Genomic DNA, 17790 nt, shown 5'->3' on the forward strand with positions numbered 1-17790 from the left:
TGGCAGCAAGGGAGGGAGAGAGAGAGACAGACAGAGATCTTCCAAAACTAGAATGGATACAGCTAAATGTCCCCAAAGCTATAGTGTAAGAGAGATGACACTCTGAGAGGAGTAAAGGACTCAGGGAAGGTTTATTAAAAATGGCAGTTCCTTGCTTAGACTTTGAGGTTTAAAACAAAAATTAAACTTTCTAGAAACAAGAAGAGTTGGGGAGCGCTCACTAACTTAGACAACACCTCCCAAAATGCACTTCGCCAGAGTTCCTAAAGAAACTTGGAGAAAGCCCAAGTCTCCAGCCAATCTTCCCCACAGCTCCCCTGACAGGAAGACTTTGAGGGCCAGGCTCACGGTGGACCATCATAAGAACTTAGCTCCAGGCCTAAGAACAACTCAGATCTTTCCAAACATTCTGGCTGTTACAGGAGAGCAATAAGACTTGGAAGATAAGTCAAGATAAGGGTCCTTTTTTGTGTGTCTGCTGACTCAGAAGCCCTTGTTCAGAAAGAGCTGCTTCTCTTCTTTCCGCGTGCCCTTCTCTATGGGGGAACTGAACTGCTTCACAAGAGGCAGCGATGTGCCTAGAACTGGACCGTTAGTGTAGGTAGGCGGGCAGTGTGTAGGACGGCAGTGAAGATAAAGGGAAATAAAGGTCTATAGGCCAAGACTGTCTGCCTCCTAGTTAGACTTCACGAAGGCCCACAGTGCTGTTTGGCCCGAGAACGGCAGCTTGATAAACAGTGTGATTTGTGATAGCGCTAAGAACCACACTGCACCTAAAGCTAATGCACACTGTCCCACCCAAACTCTAGAAAAGCATTAAAAACACATGCTCATGGTTATTCACGCTGGCGTTCCGTCCACCTCAAAGTCATATATGTTTTAAGACATGCTTGGATGAAAACTTCTCTGTTCACTGACTGGGCTTCTGTGAACTCCCCTTTCGTCTTTCAATCAGGGAAACAAATTTAGGACATGCCTGAGCTACTGCCCTGACTTTAAATAAACTGCCTTGGGACTGTCCTTGCCCAGAGTAGACCTGGCAAAGACTGGGAGGAATTCCGCCTGCTGCACAAGGAAGGTAACAACAAACAGTGCTGCACCAATTAGTGCTCCCCCAACCCCTGGGGGATCCCAGCACTGCCAGGGCAGGGTCCTTGCTTCCCTTTGGCACCACCACAGATACCCAGGTTACTTCTCTACAGGAGTTCACCAATGTTGCACTCTACACAGAGCCAGTGAGGACTGACAATGTTCCCTAAAAGAAAAAAAAAATTGTCATATAAAGGCTGTTTATCTGAAAATCCAAAATGTAAGAGGCCCCTTCAATACAGAAACAACACACTTCTCTAATCTGGGACTCACAGAGTACTGACCAGCAAAGGTCAACTCACTTCTAACGCCCAGGTGAGCACACACTGTTAGGCCACCGGCCATAAAAGAAACCAGCAAATCAAGCCATCAAAAGCTAGTTTCAAAGTGGGCATCACCCTGAAGTGAAACCACTCATGCATGGTGTATACTTGCCTGTCCTTCCCAGACACATAAGGCTCCTTTCCAAAGCAATCTCCTCTTAGGCTGCTGACAACAATCAATGGTTTCTACTAGGAAAATTTCATCTGTGCACTAAACATAATTTTTTAAAAGTTTGAAATGCATGCCTTAAAACCTGGTTGGCTGCACTCTGCCCAAAATTTGGCTTATGAGCCTCAGCATCTGCTTTGATACCCTGCTGAGTAGAGAAAAGAAGGGGGAGCTAGAAAGACCTGGAAGGGACAGGAGCTTCACAAGGAGAGCAACAGAACCAAGAAATCTGGGCCCAGGGGTCTTTTCTGGGACTGATACTCCAACAAAGGACTATTCATGGAGATAACCTAGAACCCCTGCACAGATGTAGCCCATGGCAGCTCAGTATCTAAGTGAGTTCCCTAGTAAGGGGAACAGGGGCTGTCTCTGACTGAACTCTGTGGCTGGCTCTTTGATCACTTCCCCCTGAGTGAGGAGCAGCCTTACCAGGCCACAGAGGAAGACAATGCAGCCAATCCTGATGAGACCTGATAAGCTAGGGTCAAATGGAAGGGGAGGTCCCAGTGGGCTGGGGCAGGGGCATGGGAGGAGATGAGAGAGGGAGGGTGGGATTGAAAGGGGATGAGGGAGGGGGCTACAGCCGGGATACAAAGTGAATAAACTATAATTAATATAAAAAATTTTAAAAAGAAAGAAAAAATAAAATAAAGTCTGATTGGCAGACTCACTCCTCCATAGGAGTAAAACTCACATTTAGGCTTATAGGCAGAGTGGGCCAGACTGTGATGGGCAGTCTTATGGCCCTGGGAACTGAACCTAGGACATAAACCTAATAAGTACCTGCTAGTCAGTCCCTGTACCACTAAGCTACACCTCTAGCCCAAATGATCTTCAACATACCCAACATTCCCAACTGACAGACACGGTCACACTCAGAACTCAACAGTGAATCCTTCACATCCATGACAGTAACGTCTTTATGAGTCTGTCATCAGCAGGACCACCGAACCTCTTTGAGTTTCAAGTTCCTACCTAACCCAGGTGCGCACTAGAAAGGACCCAGCAAGCTAAGATTTGAGATAAACCAGATAGAACAGAAGGTGTACAGACACCTCACGAGCTTACTGCATACAAATGCTCATTACTGCCCTGGGCCTTCTAAGATCTTCAAGTCTCACCCTGAACTTGAATATACAAGTTACCAGATTAATCCAAAATATAATTTTGTTCATAAGTACCCTTGGCTCAAAATTTCTGAGAGGGGCTGGAGAGATGCCCCAGTGGTTAAGAGCACTGGCTGCTTCCAGAGGATCCATTCCTAGCACCCACAGGGTGGCTCATGACTCTTTCTCAATTTCTGGTCTCTGTGGGTACTAGGTATGTATACAGTACACAAGCATACATGCAGACAAGGCATGTAAATAAAACAATAAAATTATAGAGAGGTAAGATGACAGAGGACAGAATTTTGTGAGGCAGGCCTCCATCGATACTGGATGAAAGGTTCACGCTCCAGCCTATAAGGCAAGACTCTCTTCAATCGCCAACTTTATCTTGTAAAAATTCTCACTGAGTGGGACCACTTAGGCCAGGTAACCAGGTCAAAACAGGTACCGTGGTCTTCCCAAGGCTTGTCCAAGCTTAGTCCATGTGATCTCAGGCTTTCTTCTGATCTGAGATGACTTGTATTCACCACTCCCATCTCTGCTCGACTCTTCTGCAAAGCGAGATCTGGGGCCTCTTGTGTCCTGGAACTCTGCAGTTCCCCTGCTTCGCCTGGGTTTAGATGCTCAGGTACATTCTAGAAAACACATCACTTCTTACCACTGATTTTTTTTTTTTAACAGAATTTTGGACTTTGCATAATGGCATTGCAGAACAGAACAGCAAACCACAGAATAGCTGCAAATATTTGCCAAGCTATTATGTGTCCAGTTGTTAAAAAGCCTGAGGGCAGGAGAGGCTTTCCTCCTAGACATTCAATTTCCACGGGGATGGCTCATCTCCCAGGGGGATGGCAGAAACTACAGTGTGCCACCTCCAGCAGGCAAAGAAATGCACAAGCATCCCAAACAAGAAAAGCACAACCAGAGTGCAAACCCACAGAGGATCCCCCTCAGGTAACCGGGCTGCCAGGACACTACAGTTCTTCTGGTCTTTTCTTTCTTTTCTAAACATAATTTTAACTCACAAGTGCCAAATCCAGTTTTTTTTTTTTTGTTTTTTTTTTTGGTTATTTTGTTTGGTTTTTGTTTTGTTTTTCAAAAAAGAAGAGGCAGTTATAATTACACTTTAATGGCTTTTAAACTAGGTTTTATTTCAGCCTCAAGTTCTGGGTACTCCATTCAGTTACAAACCCCAGATCATACTTAGGTTAAACAGCTTTTAAATAAATACTGTTTCTAAGACAGTAGTGCTTGCACAAATGTAGAACATTTACTGGTGCAAGACTGAGGCGTACCCACCTAGAAATGCAGTACTCCTGGATGCTTTAAATCACACAGAATTACAGCCTGATTGTACCTGTCACAATGTCCCCCAGGCCTCAGCCAACCAGGAAAATACCACAATTCATATGAAGTTGCCCGGAAGTCCAGAAAGAAATCGTGGGCTATGGATGCTCTGCTCAGTTAGTAGAGTATTTGCCTAGCATGCACCAAGACCTGGGTCTTGTCGTTCCTACCAGGTGTGATGTCACATAGCTGTAATTCCAGCAGTCCAGAGACAGGAGCAGGAAAACTGTGGATCCCAGGCCTGCCTGGCATACCTAAGGCCTTGTCTCCAAAAAGCAAACAAATAAAAACTCAAAATCTACATCTATATCCAATGCATCACTCTAGGTGATCACGTGAGGGAATTAACGAGTGGCTTCTAGTCGGTGTTTAAAAACCATTTAGCTACTGGAGTTTTATCAGAACACTTATATGTTTTGCTGAAGTATAATTATTCAAGTATTTAAACTATATATATAAAATCTTTAGTATTTGAAAGTTCTGCTATATCCTGAGCACTTTCAAGGAAAGGTGGTAAAATAATGTGGACAAATAATAAAATTATAATAAGCAGTAACAGAGACATAAAGTCTTTCAAATCCTGGTTGCAAGATCCCATTTAACTTGGTAATAAATGTCTTAGGCAAATAAATATGCTCTTTCATAAACTCTGGCAAGGAATAGTGTCAGACTCCTATGTTTTCTGGTAAACACAAAGTCACAACTTTCTGTATAGAAAAAAAAAATGCCTCACAACTTCCTAAACTCGCTGCCAAATAAATTACCAACATCTGTACTTTCTATACACACTACTTATGCAATGGTTCATAATTTTATTGACAGGGAAAAAAATCAAAAGTAACCTCCAAATCTGGCTTTTCATATGAGGGGCATTTTCTCATTTGTTCACTAGAAATTGCCACAGAGGGGAACTGTGTCGTACGGTTTTCTGAGGCCACTCATGCAAAGGGGCTCACTGCCTACATCTTCCTCCCACAGCATGTAAAGGAGACACAGTTTGAATCAAAACTTCTGCTGGTTCAGGTTGGCTGGCAGGACTTCACAGTGCTGAGACTGGGAAACGGTCCTCAGCTTGGTGCCTGAGATAAGTCGGTCGTCCCTGTGGCAGCATGTCAAAATGTCATACATAGTGATTTATTATTTCTCTAGAGTAGCAAAAAGCTGCTGACCTAGGAGAGTTTGACAAAGGCCTTGTTTACAAGGGAAGGTTTCTAAGGGAGAGAACAAACTGGAAAGGCTGGAGGACAGCACCACTTTCATAATTTATGAAACTTCTCTGTTTACGGTCCTTCTCCAAAATACAATGAGCCATTAAAATGAACTGTCAAAATATTACAGTATTAGAGTATCAAAGCTGCCCTCTACAAGAGAAAGATGCTCTTTTACCCCCACCTGCAGAACTGTTTAAAGAAACAAGAGCTTTTAATAGTTACCTGCAAAGGCATTACTTTTCAGGTATACTGTGTCAGGAATATTAAAAAAAAAAAAAAAAAAAAAAAAAAGCACTAACCATACAAGAAGCACAGTTTTACTGCAGTCAATTCTAAGCCTCAGGTGTTGGCCAGTGCACTTTTCAAGAAACTTGATGAGAAATGAAACACACACACACTTTACAAAAGAACAAAAGGAAAGATCTAAGGCTGCTTTGAACAGGCTCTGTGGTGAGTGTTTTCTGTGAGACACCACAGTGCAGCCAGGGCCAATGCTGGGCTGTGAATGAGACAAGTCTTGAGAGACAGGCAGCAGGAGATGCCCCCTCCTCCCCTCTCTGTCAAAGGTTCTCACACCCCAAATCCTAACGCACTTAGAAGCATTTTCTGCCAATATGGCCTCACTTTTCAAAGGCCCAAACAAAAACTAGATGGACCCCTCTACTCTGAGCGTTATTTTTCCCCTCAACCAACTTTAATGATTGTCTTACAGACCTAACAGGTGTCTAAAATTTACCTTTTTCAAAGGTAAACATCAGAGGTGAAAGAGAGCATTTTGGAGTCCCCCCTCCCTTTTTTTTTTTACATTAAGGTTTTTTTCTTTAATTTTTTTTTCTTAGTGTGTACTGACAGTACAAAATAACGGGTTTCATTGTGGCAATTTCATACAAGTTTACAGTGTACTTTAACCCAATTACCCTCTTGTCCTTGGTCCCAAGTCCCCCCACCCTCTATTTTGGGTTCCCTTCCTCCAAAGGCAGTATTTTAAAAGCAAGTCAGCAAGCTTGGAGGAATAAAACGGCAATTAGATTCTGAAAAGAAAGAGCGTGTCCTATTTGCATAATAATGACACCTAAGCATCAACCCAGCCACGCCTCATACCCAGTGTGTATAGAAGTAGCCCTTGAGCCTGTCAAGTCCCGAACGGATAGCAGCTTCAGGTAAGGCCTCCCAAACTGGAGGAAAATATTGCTGAATACACTGAATTGGGCATTTGTGCACACGTAACATTGAACGTGCCTTTTCTATTAGAAGAGTTCTCACTGCTCTCTGAGTCCTGGGAGGTTGGACAGGAATTTTGTGCTAACCAACGCCAGGCAACTCTCAAACCATCTTTGGTGCTCCCACAAGCAAGGCATACAAATCAGGTAAAAAGAAGTTTGAAAATTAACTGAACCCTTAAACATTACCACACAGCACAGCGCAATAAACAAACGCGTGTCCTTAACGCCCTCCTTACGCTCCATTATTATACATACAAAGGAATACGTGCCAATGTGATGACTAGAAAGGACACAATGATGACACCTCTACAAAACACTGCTTTAACTCCAGTCACTCTGCTTCTTCAAAAGCAACAACCTCCACCGCACTGGGGTGGATGGGGGGGGGGGGGAGAAGGGACACAGCCTGGCAAAACTCCCCCAAAAGTTATATAAACAAAGGAGGGAGAAGCCCAGTGTGGGCTTCGCACCCATGTGCTACTAAAATTACATAACACCCGGTGCAGACACCGAATGAGGAATGATTCTGCACTCCACCCCCCCTCCCCGCTCTCCCTCCCACGCCTTCCTCCTTCGCTTTAAACACCCCACTGCCCCGCGCGCGAGAGAGTGGACCGCTGGCGATATTTTATTTTCCTAATGAAGTAAATCCTGCGCGAGAAGAGTTGGAGGCACGTTTAGGCCCGAAGTTTGAACGTGCAACAGCCGCAGGACGCAGCGACTCACTCTCTCCGGACCCGGAGCAGAGAGAACTGACAACGCCAGCCACCCCCGAGGCCTCCTTCTCCCCCGCGCGGTGCCTCCCGCTGGAAAGTTTTCCCTGCAATCGATTGCCTGCCTGACTTTGCACAGAAGGCGAGCCAGAGATGGGCGGGGGGGGGGGGGGGGGGGGGGGGGGGGAAAGGCCCGAGAGCGGGGGGGGGGGGGGGGGGGGGGGGGGGGGGGGTGTCGGCAGAGAAAGACCTAGAAAGCTCGGCGGGAGGGCGGCGGCGGGGGAAGAGGAGGGACAGGCGGGCTCCTTACCTGGGCGAGCAGGAGAGACCGGGGCTCGGGCCGGCGGCCCCCGGGGCGGCGAGGGAGCGTCTGTGCACGCCACCGCTTAGGCCGGCGCCCGCGGCCCGGCCCCCGCCGCCTCCTCTTCCTCCCTCGCGCGCGTCATGTCACGGCGATCAAACATGTCTGTGCGCTTCGCCGCGGTGACTTCCTGATTCTCCGCCGCTCGCGCGCGCCACGCACTCGCCCTCGCCCTCGCCGCCGCCGCCGCACGCACCGCCACCGCCACCGCCTCCCGCCCTCTCGCCGCCAGACCCCGGCGGGTCTGCGTCCCGCTCCCGGGAGGACTCGAGCGGGAGGCGCAGGCAGCCCGCGCAGCTCGCCACGCACTGGTCCCTAGCGCACTGCACGCTCGCGCCTGCCCGCCGCCCCCTACTGCCCCTCCATCCGACTTGCGGCCCTGCCAAACTTTTTTTTTTTTTTCCGGGTTGATTGGTGTCCAACTTCCCTCCGCCCCCATCCCCCCAGGCAGCCCTACCAGCCCCGCGCTCACCGCCATCCGCAGCGAATAAGCAGACCCGGATAATAATAATAATAACAATAATGTAATCCAGGCGGCGGGGAGTGAACGCAGACACCCACAAACCGGGCGATCTCCAGCGGGTACCGGAAACCGGCGCGAGCGCCCTGGCCGGAGCGCGGGTGTCCCCTCGACCCCGCCCGGCGCGATGTCACTGCGTCCAGGCTGCGCGGCCTGGTGCGGGGCACAGAGGGAAACTGTGCTGGTGTGCGCTTGGTGGCTGGAGGGCGCCCGGGGGCTGGCGCGCTGGACCGGTGATTTGGGGAAGTACATCGCGACACCTTTGCAGTTGGCGTGGCCCTGTTTTGCAACGCCAACCGGAGGGAAGGCCGCCCGGCGGAGGGGCGGGGGTGGACAAGGGAAGGGGTGAAGTGGGTTGGGATGGGAATAAAGCAAACTCGAGAGCAGGGAGCCAGAAGGAAGGGGTGAGTGTCATCGCGGGGAGGAGGCTCCCACCGGCTCTCCCCGCCTCCCTCCTTCGCCACCCCCCACTCCCTCCCCACTGCAGCCCTTCCCCTTCCCGGGTGAACGCCACGGCCGCTGCCCGGGTACGCGCGGGTCCTGTTGTGACAGTCAGGCAGAGAGGATTATCCGGATCATGGCCTCCCCAGCCCGCAGCCGCGGTAGCTCTCCCGGGTCCCTGTGCGCCCCTGACACCCAGACCATCCCAGGCGCCCTACGGCCGCAGCTTCCTCGGCGCAATCCAAGGAAAGACTCCAAGCAAAAGAAAACAAACCCCGAGAGGGGGAGGGCAGGCTAACGGTGCCCAGTGGACACCTCGGACCTCTTTCCTTGGTGCTTTTTTCCACCCTCGGAATGGGACCCGGGTTGGACACCCTGAACTTCTACTTCCCAGCCTGAGCTGCCTCCAGGTACCAGACAAGGAGGTCCGCGACGCCATGGCCACAGTCCCCAGGGCAACCTCTTGGTCTAAAGGCCTGTCACCACTCAACATTCCCTCCCCTGCCCTTAGGGAACCTGGGGAATGGAGCTGACAACTCCGAGACCGCAGGCACTGAGACCGCAGGCACTGACCCCGCAGTACTGGCCGCCGCCTGCTCGGTGCGCCAGCCCGGACTACTTACTCCAGCCGCCAAGATCTGCTCGGGTCCCCGCAGCCGGAGCCCTTTAAACAAGTCCCCGGGAGGCGAGGAGCAGCCGCGTTGGTTGGCGCCCGGCCGCCAGCCCGGGCTCCTCGCCCTCCATTCCTGTTCCCCTCCCCTCCTTTTTTTTTTGGGGGGGGGGGGGCTGGGGATGAACTGTCGCGTTTCCAGTCTTCCCCCTCTCCAAGCCCGGGGTCCTGCAACCCCTCTCCTTCTGCCACCAGCTCTGCTTTTTAAGGGGATGGGGGGGAATGCAACCTGGCCGAGAGCGTGTTGCAACCCTGAGTTGGCAGCGCCTCGCCGTCAGCCTGCCCGGGGTCAAGGCTGTGGCATGTTGGGATTTCTTCCCCTTGCCCCCTTGAAGTAGTAATTATTACTGTTATTATTGGAACCGCGGGGTTAGGTTGAAACTTTCTGGCTTCTTCTACAGCCACCCGGGAGCTGTCGTTAGAGCATTCCACCTGAGGCCCGAGGGGAAGAGGCGGGCTTTTTTGTTGTTGTTGTAGCGGTTGGCCCGCCTGTTTGTTTTGGTCTTCTAGCATGCACAATAAATAATGATTAGGATAAGGATGCATAATCCGGGGCGAAGGCGGCGCGGTGCCGGAGGGGTTCGGCGGCGGCGGCGGCGGCGGCGGGGAGGCCGAGCCGAGAAGAGAAGAGAAAGGAGTTGTAAGTTATATTTACCTTGCTCGCGAGCAGTGTGCTGGCTGAATCTTCTCTCTCTGAGTCACCCAGAGTACAGAAACAGAGGGAGCGAGGACTAGATTATGAATATGACTTCATTGATGACAGCCGTCCCCTCCTCTTCCTAAACTCGGGCTCCGCCCCGCGTCCCACCCTCGCCGCCTCCACGGGCGCCGGAAGACGCACCGCAGTTGGCCCCGCGCGCCGCTCCTCCCTGCCCGGCCTGGCGCGGGTTGGCGGGACGCTCCTGTCACTCGCCCTGCTCAGCGACTCCGGGCGCGCGGGGGGGTGGGGGGGTAGGGGGCGGTGTGCAAGAATGTGGCTCGAGACAGCTCTACTGTATGCGTGGATCCGTGTGTGTCTGCGAGGCGCCGGCTCTGCGCCGTGTTTGTGCCTGGAGCAGAGAAACTGCGCAGAACAAGCAGCCAGCCCGCAGCCCTGCTGGACCCGGGCGCCGCAGGTCCCTCGGCTGGCAGCAGGCTTCCGAGCCGCTCCGGGAAGGCTGGGGGAAAACCCCGAAGTGAAGGGGAGGGCAGCCGTAGTAATAGAGCGTAGTAGTTCGGGGGAATGTGGACACCGTGCTGGAATTTAAGTGTGCCTGCGCCTGCCAGCTCGAGCCTGCAGAGAGAAAGGGAGGGGACGGGGACGGCGGGGGCAGGGCTCCGGGTGGCACCCAAGCTGCTTGTGGCACAGTGTTGGCCGAGGGGGAAAAATGGACATTATCATACCAGCTGAAACTTTTTCGAGCCTTCCCCCTACATACACACACACAAGGCTGTCATAAATCTGCGTTCTTCCCACCCATCCCCAACCCCCAGTGAAAAGGAGGCGGCACAAAGAACAAGCCTGCCAAATCTGTCTCATCCGTGAAGGACTGCAAGCTTCCAAATGCCAGCGACGAGAAACAGCTGAGAGGCCGGGACGCCTAGTAAATAAATACATCCAAATAAACCCGCCTAACCCCTCTGTTTACTTCTGAAAGGCACGAAGCACCCTCCCCTCCCCTCACCTGTCATCTTCGAGTAAAATATACATAAAAATATGGGAGGGGGAAACAACCTCGAGGGGGTGGGGCCCGAGAGTCAGGGGCAGCTGAACCACGGGATCTGCTTTTGATTTAAAAGGGAAATAAATCTCATTCTCTGCAGACCAGAGTCTCCTCTCTCTTCCACCCCACATTTAAGACCAATTAAGGCTACAAACTGCAATTTGCCTGCACGTAGTGGTTTTGAGAGCTAGTGTTTCAGTTTTCCTTGAAATACAGTGCGTCTGCAGGACCCTAGGTCACTATTTGGTGAGGCACTTTTATTTTTAGTTTTATGAAGTGTGAAAGAATGTTAGGAGATTTTAAATCAGGGGCCTATTATAGTAGACTCAGATTAATGTAGGTGCTTGACTCTTAAAATTAAAACTGCTCCTATGTGGTCGTATTATGAAAAGTATGATTTATTCCTTATTTTGCAATGTAATGGCTTAAATTAGTCACTCAAAGCGTACTGTGACTATTTGGTTGAGGATCCCTCCCACCCTAGGTTAAAATCCTATTTTAAGACAGTTTGTACTTTTACATAATTGACTGTGTGAGCAACAGGGTCTGAAGTGCCACTCTAAGGATTCCCAAGCTTCTGTACTGGGTATGTTGATGAGAAGGAACAATGGGAACAAATGTCAGATTCCTGTGTGCTCATTAAAGAAGTGTTTCCATCACGGGGCCAGGTCTGGTAGGAAGCCCTACAAAGGCTCCGCTCTCATGGCGCAGGGAGAGTGATCACACACCCTATAGTTTTATAGTTTTCCAAGCTGCTGTCACTTGCTTGTTAAATTTGGCTTCCACGTTTGCTGTGTATCCCAAAGTGAACTTATAAACAAAACAAACAACAAAAGACACTAAGGGACTAGAATACAGTGGGTCCCAAAGGTTGTGAGAAATTGTTTCTCTGCCTGAGAATAGGCCAGTATAACAATAACTGGGAGTATATTCTGAGAAACACCAAACCCAATTAATAGTGTAGTAAATGTATAATCTAAATACTGACTTCTAACTGCCTAATAGGTTTGAGCTTTACAGAAATATAGCCAGGAACCTAATTGTGTATAATAAAAGGCTTTAACCTAATGACAATGCTTATCTTTATTCATTAACAAGGATTAGGTTTTAAACTTTAAGGGCCCAATTTGTTTCCTTCACATGTCAACTTCACAGCCCAGGTTTAACAATTTGATGCTGACACACTGTGTGTGTGTGTGTGTGTGTGTGTGTGTGTGTGCGCGCACACACACGCGTCTTTCTCTCTCTTTATTTCTCCCTGTCCATTTTCCATTTGCCTCTGTTATGTGTGTCTGTCTTTCTCTGTGTGTACATTTCTCCCTCTCTACCTTTCTCTCTCTCTGTGTCTGTCTGTGTGTGTGTCTGTGTGTGGGTATTTCTCCCTGTCCATTTACCTCTGTATATGTGTCTGTGTCTATTTCTCTCTTCCTCCCTCCCCTTTTTTCTTCTCTCGCTCTTGCATCTCCCTCACCCTCTCGCTGGTCCACAGTGCCCTGCCATTCATTGGGTCTTTCCCCAGTCTCCTGACTATTGGGACTACAGGTATGCCACACCATGACCAGCATGGGTTTACCTTTATTCTCTCGTGAATAAAATTTCTCCTCCACTTGCCATGATAAGTCTTAGAAAGACCAGCCATCCTATTTATGACACTAAGGCCAGGAGCCATTCTTTTTGATATTTTGTCAGAGAGAAGGTAGGGAGAAAACCTCTTTGTTATAGATGCGTGTTCTCCAGCTTACATAAAATTTTGATGCAGTACTTGGAGGGGTTGCTACCCAGACATTACATGCACGAGTATGGGAAAGAAAGAACACAGTCTGTGGTTTGGAGTACAGATTAAATATAGATATTTGGCTCCCTTTCTCCTCATATTGACCTAAGAATGCCTCACCTTCTCCCTTCGGGTCTTTCTTCTGAAGAATTGTCTTGTTTGTAGCTTGCAGTGCAGCAAGTAAGAATTTTACCAAAGAATTCTTAAACTCATGACAAATGAAAAGGCTGCAGCATTTGTTCCATATGAAAAAATGAGTGTACAGTAGGTAGCGTGATCTTCATCTCTGAGGTAAAGCAAAGTGTAACAATTGATGATGCCAAGGAAGAAAATAAGAAGTTCTTTTGTTTTGTGGAAAATCAGAGGAAAGCAACCATGGTTAGAGGCTAAAAGGGCTCGGGGAGGCTGCACAGGATGCTGCATTCCCAGGAAGCTTTTCTTTTGGGGACTTTGATGAGTCATAATGTGTTCTCTGAAGTTGCTTTTCTCTTTCTAGCTTGGTATCAAGGGGTGGAAGTTGCTTTTTCATGTCTGCTTGCCCACATTTACTTGTTATGTAAGTCTGCTTTGGCAGATGAGAGTGTCTCTATAAAGTAGGTACTGGGTTTAAAAACTGGTATCACCCTTAGGAAGAGGAACTGCGTGCACTAAATTTGGAAGCTTCTCGTCCCGACAGAGTATTAGTTTGGATTGACACATTACATACTTCAGGCCAGAGCAGGTAAGGCCATTTAGAGAATGAGTATTTTATCTGTAGTAATAGAAACAGAACTTTGACAAACTGAATCAGCTGACATTTAATTTAGTGAAGAATTTAGAATTAGCAAGAAAACTGATTACAGAAATAAACACTCGTCTCTCTCTTTCTTCTCCCTTAATAAACAATCTCAAAAAAATCTTGTCTCTCCATAATCATTTCTCTAAAATGCCACCCTAATTTTCTCTGTGAAAATATAACTCTCTATTTCAAAATCCATATCTATCCCCAATTCATCTTAGGATAAACTTCAAACTTCTTAGCATAGCATTCAAGGCCCTGAAGGGACAGGATGTCTACCTGCCTTGTTGACTTTCCCCAAATGTTGTCATGTGGGAGAGCTGGTCTACCTGCAGGTTCCTATTGAGTTTTATTGGTCATATTTCTCTCTCTGGCATGCAGGTCTTAACTCCAGATCCTCTAAGACTCCCCTGTGACCCAACATCTTTCTAGTGGTCCTTGTGCCATTGCAGACAGAAAAGATGCAGGTCTTACTCTGCTCCCATAGCAACCAATGAGCACCTCCATTAGAGCACTTATCACTTTGATGCAATTATTTGTTTGGTATTCCTCCACTAGTGCCTTGAGGGTATAAAAGAAGTTCAGTTCATCATGGAAACCGCAGCAATTAGCTCAATGCTTAACATGGCGTATTAAAAACAAAACAAAACAAACCCCACCACTTTGTTTAATGAAATGATGAAAAATAAATAATAAATGTATCCAACACTGAGAATTCCGCAGGTCTTCACCACTAGTGATTATCGCATTGATGAACAAAATTATACAGTGTTCACAAGCTTTATGATATTTTTTTAAGCAGAAAAGACTTGAAAATGTTTGGGTTTTTAAATTTTGTTTTGTTTGGAAGCTTGAAAGATGAGAAGAAGCTGCACTTTTGTGTAAAAAGTATTGGCAAGAAGTTTTGTTTCTGTTTGAACCAGACTGGAAGGAACAGCAGCACAGACATGGCAGCTATGTGCACTAATAGTCCTGACAGAACCTTTTCTTTATTTCTCCTTTAAATCACAGGCGAGAAGTTGGGCCAAGATCTTCACATTACACCCTTTCATCCCTATAACCAGATGAGATGTGTAGCACTAGCCCCATTTTCCAGTCCATATGATGAGAGAGGGTAAGTGATGTGCTTAAACTGTGCTCTCTGAAGTCAAGAACGCAAAGCAATTCATTGCAATATAAGAAGAATACTAGAACCTCTGTTTTTGCTCCATGATCTCGAAATATTTCGATTGCTACAAACTCCTCTCAAAAAAAGGGTATTATACTTATTATATTCACTGAACATAGAATTTTTCAGGGCCTTTGAAGTAAACTAGTTTTATGCCACGCATAACACCTGAAGAGCACAGAGAAAAGGATTGCCATAGGCAGGAGGGATGCTGGCATCCTTCGCTTCCCTCATTGGCACTGGCATCTGTTTAGGCACTCACTGTCAGCGTCTCAGGTTTTCAGGTTCTACCTTAAACGGGTTCACAAATGATATACTGTTTCTAATTTTAACCAATCAGCCCTCTTATTTATGAAGCAACCAGCTTAAAAAGATTCTGAAAAGAAATCAAAGATTGCGATGGCAATAAGGCAAGCACAGGTGAAAATCAGGCTCCAGATTGCTACTTTAGCCCCTAAGAATTCATTGGCAGCCACACTGAGAAGTAAAACAATGTAGGTCTAATTAGATTTTATAAGAAACATGTCAGAAATATTCACAATTACCCAAGACTGCTTGAGGTATAGATTGATATTAACTATCGCTCATGATGAATTCTTACTTAAGCATTCAGTTTATGTTGAGGTATTCATGGTTGATACTATGATGTAATCATAATTAGCAAGATAATTAAAGTTTTTATCTCATCTTCATCTTCTTCCTTTATCATTTCTGCTTTGTGTTTCACAATATAACCAATACATTATTAATACTGAACTCAAATTTACTAATGAAATACACAAGTCATACTTCCTCTTACTTCCTTTTTAGGTTCAAGAGAAATATGATCAAGCAAGTTGGAGATGACTAAATGATGAAGTCAGCATTTTTAACTCGCCTTATATGTTTTCTCATGTAAAAAAATGTGCAATTATTTGTCATCAGTAAAAGGTTCTTGATCCATGCTAGAACACTGGTAGAATATAAATCATCTGAGCATTTAAAGTTCCAAGCTATGTGATCATATTAACATGGATTTTAATTTTAATAATATTTTATTAATGCTCTGAGATTTTTTACAATGTATTTTCATAATGTTTAATCCCTGTACCAACCCTTCTCATGTTCACCCTCTCCATCCTCATCTGCCTACTTTGAGATTTGACCCTTGCTCTTTTTGCTTTCCCGTGGCATCCATTTTGTGCTGCCCAGTGTCTCTTGGTAGTGAGGCCTGTCCTAGAGTGTGTTTAACTTATCAAAGATCACATCATTCAGAAGCTTGATGCTCTCATAGCAGCTATTAAAATGCCAGGAGCCCCTCAACTGGTTGTGAGATTTGGTGCCCACCTTCCCTCACCCCATCAATACTGGGATCTGTCTGGCTTGAGCTTACAAGGGTCTTAACGTAAGCAGCTATAATAGTTGTAAGTCCAACAATCTTGAGGTGGCTGGAAATTGCTGTTTCCTAGAACCATCTATGATTTTTCACATTTTTTTGCCCCTTCCTGGACCACACAGATTCTGGAGCCTGGGGTGGGGGTAGATGTGATAGAGACTTTACATTTATGCTGAGCACTCCGCAGTCTGAGTGTTGCCCAGTTGAGGTCTCTGTGTTAGTTGCTTCTACTCTAAGGAGTTTCTCTGATCAGGGTTGAGAGATTAACTGATCAATGGGTATAGCAATAAGCCTATCTTGTCCATTTAGCAGAATGTTGGTATTAGACTCTCCCCTAGGACCCATGACTTATCTAATACAGGTTCTTGGTCCCATAAAAAGTGTCAGGTATAGGTTCTCCTAATGGAGGAGCCGTATTCCAATCAGAAATTGGTTGGTTATTCCCATGAGTACTATGGTTGCACCAACAGTGGGCATAGTTTGTCAATCCAGTCATTATTATACCTTATGGAGTTCACTGCTAAGTGAAATCCATGACTACATTCTACTCTGGAAATGTGTTTTGCACCTTCCAGCACTGTGAAAGCTGGCTACTATAGTTGAAACTTCCAGGTTAGTGGGAGCTTGAACTTTCCACATCGTGTGATTCGGGTATGTAGTATCTTCAGCAACAGCTTCTTATTGTCAAGTTCTGCAGGGTAGCCAAGAGTATTGGAGTAGCCTGTAATGCTTGTGGGTCTATGCCATTGACCAGCAACTCAAAAAGAAGTAAATCATTACAAGTTTTATAATGATTTTATTTGCTAGCATATGGTGTCTTGCTGGGGTATTTGCCCACTGTAGGCTGACTCTATTAAAGCTCACATATATAAATCATATATTTATTAATATATTTTCTTCAATGAGTCCATAGGCTGTGTTATATTCTCAAGGAGATCTTCCTTCAAGAAAGTGGTAAGAATGACTAAGCAGCATAAGCAGCCTAAATGGCCCATAATAATTTTTTGATCAGAAATAAATCCTCCCTCTGACTTTTATAAAACTGTTAACATTTTATGTATCCAATTAAAAAAACAAGCCAGCACTATGTAAACACAGAAATAGTTATTAAAATTACCTTAGATGACTGAGATACCTTAGATAAAGAATGAGTTAAGCAATCTGAGTTTTGTGTGTGTGTGTGGGGGGGTGTTTGTCTGTTCATAGATAGGACTAAAATATTGCCTTGTCCAATATGGCTCCAGGGACAGACTTGACTGGGGCAGCAAAGGAATGAAGGAAAGATAATCAGACACATGCAGAAAAGCTGGGGTTGGATGGATTGGGGTCTCTGATGGAGAACCCATGGCACTGCAGCGGCTCAGTGTGTTCCTTATGTGCAACTGAACAGAGAGACAGAGCTACTGAGTCTAACTGAACAAAGCGGTGGCATTACAGACAGATAAACAGGGAGCCAGTGTTTCTGGTCTACAGCTGGATCAAAAAGGCAGGTTTATCTACTCTCCTAGGAGCAGCCCCTGTGGGGAAGCAGCCTTCAGACAGTAAACATCCATGGGGAAGAAGATATGCTGGCTTTTTTTTTTTTTCTGCACACACTATCCACATTATCAACAGGGGGATCTGGGACCATCAGAAGACTCTGCCATCTCTCTGAGCCGCACCCTAAGAAGAAAGCTTTGCCATTATCCCACCGATTTGAGGTTGGCGTGGCCGTACCCATTGACAGCAACACACGTTCACTAAGGATTTCACTAAGGCTTTCTCCCCTCCACACACACACACACACACACACACACACACACACACACACACACAC

General features: G+C 46.8%; 2 protein-coding genes and 1 long non-coding RNA gene across 6 annotated transcripts in view; 2 read left to right on the top strand and 1 right to left on the bottom strand.

Annotated features, from left to right (window-relative positions):
• Positions 1-10044, bottom strand: part of Smarca2 (SWI/SNF related, matrix associated, actin dependent regulator of chromatin, subfamily a, member 2) — a 118664-nt gene extending 108620 nt beyond the window's left edge. The window contains exon 1 of one of the 4 annotated variants that reach the window (XM_055613779.1): positions 9832-10044. The gene's annotated coding sequence lies outside the window, so the exon portion shown is untranslated. Of the gene's footprint in view, positions 1-7494; positions 7877-8017; positions 8092-9129; positions 9207-9831 lie in introns of those variants that run through there. The other 3 variants (XM_055613781.1, XM_055613782.1, XM_055613780.1) reach the window with 3 other exon arrangements.
• Positions 6314-9176, top strand: LOC129681946 (uncharacterized). The gene is made up of 3 exons (XM_055614172.1): positions 6314-6408; positions 8079-8916; positions 9018-9176. Exons 1-3 carry the CDS (start codon positions 6314-6316, stop codon positions 9174-9176), a joined length of 1092 nt encoding a protein of 363 aa, XP_055470147.1.
• A 3261-nt stretch (positions 10045-13305) lies between the features above and the next one.
• LOC129681707 (uncharacterized) lies at positions 13306-15629 on the top strand. The gene is made up of 3 exons (XR_008720877.1): positions 13306-13374; positions 14443-14545; positions 15410-15629. It is a non-coding gene; the product is annotated as an uncharacterized LOC129681707 (long non-coding RNA).
• The last annotated feature ends 2161 nt before the right edge of the window (positions 15630-17790 follow it).

The sequence above is a fragment of the Psammomys obesus genome, unplaced genomic scaffold (genome assembly GCF_907164565.1).
Source record: "Psammomys obesus unplaced genomic scaffold, mPsaObe1.curated_primary_1811, whole genome shotgun sequence".
Classification (NCBI taxonomy): domain Eukaryota; kingdom Metazoa; phylum Chordata; class Mammalia; order Rodentia; family Muridae; genus Psammomys; species Psammomys obesus.